This window comes from Chiloscyllium plagiosum, chromosome 3, assembly GCF_004010195.1.
Source record: "Chiloscyllium plagiosum isolate BGI_BamShark_2017 chromosome 3, ASM401019v2, whole genome shotgun sequence".
In the NCBI taxonomy this organism is placed as follows: Eukaryota; Metazoa; Chordata; class Chondrichthyes; order Orectolobiformes; family Hemiscylliidae; genus Chiloscyllium; species Chiloscyllium plagiosum.
The window spans coordinates 117,067,566-117,073,715 of NC_057712.1; the positions used below are offsets into that span (position 1 = coordinate 117,067,566).

Sequence of the window (6,150 nt, forward strand, 5' to 3'; positions counted from 1 at the left end):
GATTAACTTTTATTTTAACTTCTATTTTAAAATGGTGATTTGTTCCTTCAGCATGGTTCCAACATTACCCTTCAGTTCTTTGTCCAAGTGACTCTTCAGTTGGAAATTTCGTGTCTGGGAATTCTACTAAAACATGGGGGAGATCACAGCCTAGACATTTATTTATTCATGGATTGAGGGTGTCATTGGCTATGCTAGCCTTTATTGCCAATTGCTGTGGGTCTGAAGTCACATATAGGCTGGGCCAGGTAAGATGGCAGATTTCCTCCCCTCAGATTTCTTGCATACTTGGGCACCACCCTGTCTAATGAGCTGTGAATGCGACTGAAGTCTGCAATCATTAGTAAATATATACACTTCTGGCATTTTTAATATGGATAAGGTAATTGAAAAATTGAAAATGGTTTGTCTTCAGCCACTGCCTTGAGGAAACGTGCAGCAACGCTCCACAGTCGAGATGACCAGGTTCCAACATCTGCATAATCTTCCTACATATGATGACAGCCGGTAGATAGACTTCCCCTGATTTTCCTAATTTCTGCTACTGCTCTTTACAACAATTGGTTTCTAAATGTCAAGGGTAGTGACTCCTAGTTGTTTTCTGCATATTTGGAGCAAGCTGTCATGCTGGATGTAGTCACGTGATCCTGGCAGACCTCAAGTCTAATCAGTTACTTGAGCCTTCTAGCACCTCCATGCATGTAAATCTAATTTCGTACGTGTAAGAAATTGCCTTTGGTTCGAGTCAAACTCCAATATTTGTTTGTTTGCTTGATATGCTACTGTACAGAAGCGAACTGGGTTTGTGACGCTGTGTATATACAAAGTTTTTTCAATGAATAAAGTATATTTTTAAATTAAAAAATGATCCTTGCAGAACCCAAATTGGGGCTAGATTTGTCCCTGAAGGACAGCACACAATGGTAATTTTAAGATTTTCCAATTGTTGCAGTTGGATAAGAACGCATTCGTACGTACATGCATTTCAACTGAAGTAGGAAAATTCTATTCCACGTCCATTTAATGCATCATTTTGTAAACTTGAACAGGAATATAGATGCAAGTATACTTTAATAAATAATTAACTTCGAATATATACTCGAGACATGACGTTAGAGTTGTCTTACACTTTTTATAAAAATGCCCTCCGCTAACTCGGAAGGACAAAGGTTTGTGACCGTGAACGCAGAAGAACAACTTGTGTGTGTGCTCGAACAGCAAGATTCCCTCTTAACATTGACTCGCTCCGTTTTGCATATCCAACAGTTTTTCCTCAGCTCATTCTCCCAGAGAGAGAGAGAGAGGTAAGAGAGTAAAGTAAAAAAAAAATGCGCTCGCACTTTTCGTTTCCGTTGCTTTTACCCCCCGTTATCCCATGACGACTTTGTTTTCCCCCGAACTAAACGTAGTTCAATTTCTTTCAGCTGACAAGAAAATTTAATGTAACATTTTTTGATGGTGAGAGCAAATCGTGGTGTTAGCGCACGTGAAAAATAAACAGGAGGAAACACGAGGAAAACATTACACCCCTAAAAAAAAATTGATGAGAGGACGGAAACTGAAGTCAGCGAAAAAGTCTTCCCTCCCTCTCTCTCAGGGCTCGGTGGTCGCTGAGGAGGGAGGGACAACACTTGGTTAGTCTGGACGGCGGGAACATACCGAACAGAAAGATGCCGGCTGCTGTCGAGGACCGGGATAAAACCGAGGAAAATGTCAGCGAAAAAATTCACAGACTTCAGTCAAATTCCAGCCAGCTGACGGTAGACGATGAAGTGAGTGCTTCCTCCATTCATTCCTGTACAACCAAAAAAAAACTTCATCTGCAATTTTCTCGCATTATATTTTTTTTCTATCGCTCCCTCTTTCCACTTTAGATTTTGGTTTTCTTTGACGAGCAGTCATAACTTTTGGAGGGAGGGGTGAAGAGGAGGGAAAACATTGTAGTTTCAAGAAAACCTGTTTTCACTGATAAATGATTAAATCCAGATCAAACCCAATGGAATTAGGCAGAACTGCCTTTATTTTTTTCTCGCAAATTCGGACGACTATTTTTTTCTCTTTAAGTTATGCCTTTAAGCCAATCAGAACGGCAGTCTGTAATTAAAACCCATCACTCCCTCAATTTAATGCTTGCTCTGGAAGACGAAAAGTTGTCGAAAGGTTTTGTTTTTGTTATTTCGTCTGTCACGTTTTGTTTTCCTCTCGCGGATTGTCTTGTGATTGACCAGTGAATCTGCCCCCCCAACCGAACCACACTCTAGACCCAACTCGGACAGGATTCCTTGTGAGAAATCCTTACTTATCCCCCCCCCAAGCCCCAAACCACAAACCTGCAACCAACTAACGGGCACATTTGTCAGCGGAGTAGACAAACAGGAGGCTGGAAGAACGCAGCAAACCAGGCAGCATCAGGAGGTATAGAAGCTCCTTAGCTTGCCGTGCTCTTCAAACCTCCTGTTTGCATTACAGCATCCGCAGTTTTTTTTGTCTGTAACATTTGTCAGCGGCACTATCTTGGAAAGAGTACAAGCTTGAGGGGCCGAATGGCTTTCTCGTGCTTTTGGGGTTCGGGAAGGCCGTCCTTGCCTGCTGTACTCGGCAAAGAAATTGTCTGAAAACTAATCCTCCAGACTGGAAACGTTAGCTTCCTCTCCATGGATGCTGCCAGACCTGCTGTGGTTTCCAGTAGTTTTATTTTTTTTCAGTACAGATTCCAGCATCTGTAGTAATTTGTTCCTAACGAAATAATCTGCATTGACCAAGGGGTTAACTTTCTGCATTGCCCTTCAATTCATTCCCAAGTATCACTGTCTAGACCTGTCCATCACACAATCATTATGTCAAATAAACAGGAAGTGGTCACCATCATGGGAACAAGCAGATTCTCCACCTGTTCTTATGCAGAAATACATAGTGGTAGAGATGTACAGCATGGAAACAGACCCTTCAGTCCAACCCGTCCATGCCGACCAGATATCCCAACCCAATATAGTCCCACCTGCCAGCACCCAACCCATAATCCCTCCAAAGCCTTCCTATTCACATACCCATCCAAATGCCTCTTAAATGTTGCAATTGTACCAGCCTCCTCCACTTCCTCTGGCAGCTGATTCCACACATGTACCACTCTCTGTGTGAAAAAGTTGCGCCTTAGGTCTCTTTCTCAGGAAAATCACACTGGGCACAGCTTTTATACTCCCAACTGAGCAGATTTCTTTTTTATTTGTTCATGGGATGTGGACAACAAAAACTTGGGCAGGCATTTATTGTTTGTCCTTAAATGCCCAGAGGGTGTTTGAGAGTCAACCATGTTGCTGTGGCAAAAGTAGAGATTGCTGGAGAAACTCAGCAGGTCGGGCTGAATCAATGGAGAGAGAGAGGAAGCAAAGGGGTCACTGGACTCCATTTTAACTGTGCTTTCTGTTCTCTGCTCTCCATAAATTGAGTCTTAAAAACAGAGATTTTGCAAAAGTTATGCATGTCAGACTAGCAATACTATGAATGGTTTTTGTCCTGTTATTGAAGGAGAGTTAGTATGATATTGGAGACAATCCAGAGGTGGTTCACTAGGTTGGCCATGAGTATGGAAATATTTTATGAGGAAATGTTGAGTAGGTTGGACTTGTACTCATTGGAGTTTAGAAGAATGTGGGGAGATCTTATTGAGACCTATAAGATATGTATCTCGGGTATCTCTTTGTGGAAGTGTCTATGAGCAGATGGCATAATTTCGGACAGATGAGGAATTTATTCTCCGATGAGGAGGGTAAAGTATCTGTGGAATTTTCTTATGCAGAGGGCAACAGAAGTTGTGTTGGATATATTCAAGACTAAAATTGATACATTTCTATTCATGAAGGGAATTAAAAAAGCAAGAAAGTTGAGTTGAGGATCATCAGGTGAAGTAGACCCATTGACTGCCTTCTGCTCCTCTGTCTTATTGCCTCAATGGAATTCCGATTTCACCAGATATCATGGAATTTGAGTATGTCACCAGAGCTTTAGCCTCTTGCTTATCAATCCAGTGACATACCACTGTGCTGCCATTTTATTTGGAAAACCAATAGCTGCTGAAGTCAAGCTCCCTGATCACAATGATATAACACATGGAATATTGATTTTTGAGTTCTATTGTCCTATTTAGTACAGAGAACAAAGAACAGTACAGCACAGGAACAAGCTCTTCGGCATTCCAAGCCTGTGCCGTCACATTTTGCCCTTCCATAACTAAAACTGCCGTGACTTAAAGGATCCATATCCCTCTATTCCTTTTCTATTCATATGTTTGCCAGGTGTTATGTTGAATGCTGCAATTGTATCTGCTTCCACCATCCCCTCTGGCAGTATGTTCCAGGTATTCACCACCATTTGTGTGAACAACCTGCTTCACACATGTCTTTTAAACTTCCCTCCCTGCATTTTGAATCTATTCTCTATTAATTGACACCCCCAGTCTGGCAAAAAGTCTCTTACTTTCCACTCTACCCATGTTATTCGCAATCTTTTAAACTTCTATTGAATCGCACCTCAACCTCCTGCGTTCCAGTGAAAACAAACACTACCTTCTTGCTTATATGTATAAAAAGCCTTCACATCTCCTTAATCATGTTTGCTAATGACTTTTCATGACCCCTTTTTAGCCCTTCTAATTCCTTGTTTAAGTTATTTCCTACTTATGTATTTCAAGGGCTTCTTCAGTTCCTATTCTCCTAGACCTTCCTTTTTTTCTTTTTGACCAAGGTTATAACATCCCTGGGGGTCATCCCAAGGTTCATGTAATTTACCATTACCTGTCTTTCATTCTCACAGGTGTATGCCATTCCTGAACTCTTATTAACTGACATTTGAAATACTCCCAAGTGGATTTACCCTCAAAATGCACCTCCAACCAACATTCTCCAGTTCCTGCCTAATATTGTTGTAGTTTGCCTTCCCTCAATTTAACACCTTCACCCATGGACTGCTGTTGCCCCTATCCATGAGTATCTTAAAACCCACAGTATTATGGTAACTACTCCCAAAATGCTACCCCACTGAAACTTCACTTGGCCAGGCTCATTTCCCAAAAGCAGGTCCATATAAACACTTCCCTAGATAGACTGTTCACATACTGAGTCAGAATTTCTCCTGAATGGTCCTTACAAATTTTGCCCAATCCAAGCCCCTCACATGAAGTGAGTCCCAGTCAATATAGGGGAAGTTAAAATCATCCACCACAACAGCCCTGCTGTTCCTATATCTTTCCAAAATGTGTTTACATATTCTCTCTGTCTTCTGCTGGTTGTTGGGGGGCCTGTAGTATACCCCCCAGCATGTGATGTTCCCCTTTGCTATTCTTGAGTTCTGCCCATATTGCCTTGCTGCATGAGTCGTCTGACGTATCCTCCCTCAGTCCAGCTGAGAGATGCTCCATTACTGGTAGTGCACCCATTTTTACATCCCCTTCCATCATACCTGAAACATCTAAATCCTGAGACAATCAGCTGCCAGTCCTGTTCCTCTTTCCTGAAGAAGGGCCTGTGCCCGAAACGTCGAATCTCCTGTTCCCTGGATGCTGCCTGACCTGCTGTGCTGTTCCAGCAATAAAGTTTCAACTGTTCCTCTTTCAGCCAAGTCTCCGCAACCTCAATAATGTCATAGTTCCAATTCTGGTCTCCTTCCTATCAGAAGAAACTTGAAAGGGTTCAGAAAAGATTTACAAGTATGTTGCCAGGGTTGGAGGATTTGAGCTACAGGGAGAGGCTGAACAGGCTGGGGCTGTTTTCTCTGGAGCGACAGAGGCTGAGGGGTGATCTTAGAGTCATAGAGATGTACAGTATGGAAACAGACCCTTCGGTCCAACCCGTCCATGCCGACCAGATATCCCAACCCAATCTAGTCCCACCTGCCTGCACCAGGACCATATCCCTCAAGTCTTCCTATTCATATACCCATCCAAATGCCTCTTAAATGTTGCAATTGTACTAGCCTCCACCACTTCCCTTGGCAGCTCATTACATACATGGACCGCCCTCTGCATGAAAAAGTTGCCCCTTAGGTCTCTTTTATATCTTTGTCCTCTAGTTCTGGACTCCTCAACCCCAGGGAAAATACTTTGTCTATTTATCCTATCCATGCCCCTCATAATTTTGTAAACCTCTATAAGGTCAC

At 42.4% G+C, this 6,150-nt stretch overlaps 1 protein-coding gene across 2 annotated transcripts in view; it reads left to right on the forward strand.

Moving 5' to 3' along the window:
* The first annotated feature begins 1,117 nt into the window (after positions 1-1,117).
* Positions 1,118-6,150, forward strand: part of tpcn3 (two pore segment channel 3) — a 65,178-nt gene continuing 60,145 nt past the window's right edge. The window contains exons 1-2 of one of the 2 annotated variants that reach the window (XM_043687179.1): positions 1,118-1,304; positions 1,425-1,772. In XM_043687179.1, the coding sequence (XP_043543114.1) occupies positions 1,671-1,772 (102 nt within the window). In that variant the 5' untranslated portion in view covers positions 1,118-1,304; positions 1,425-1,670. The remainder of the gene's footprint in view (positions 1,305-1,424; positions 1,773-6,150) is intronic. The other variant, XM_043687178.1, reaches the window with a different exon arrangement.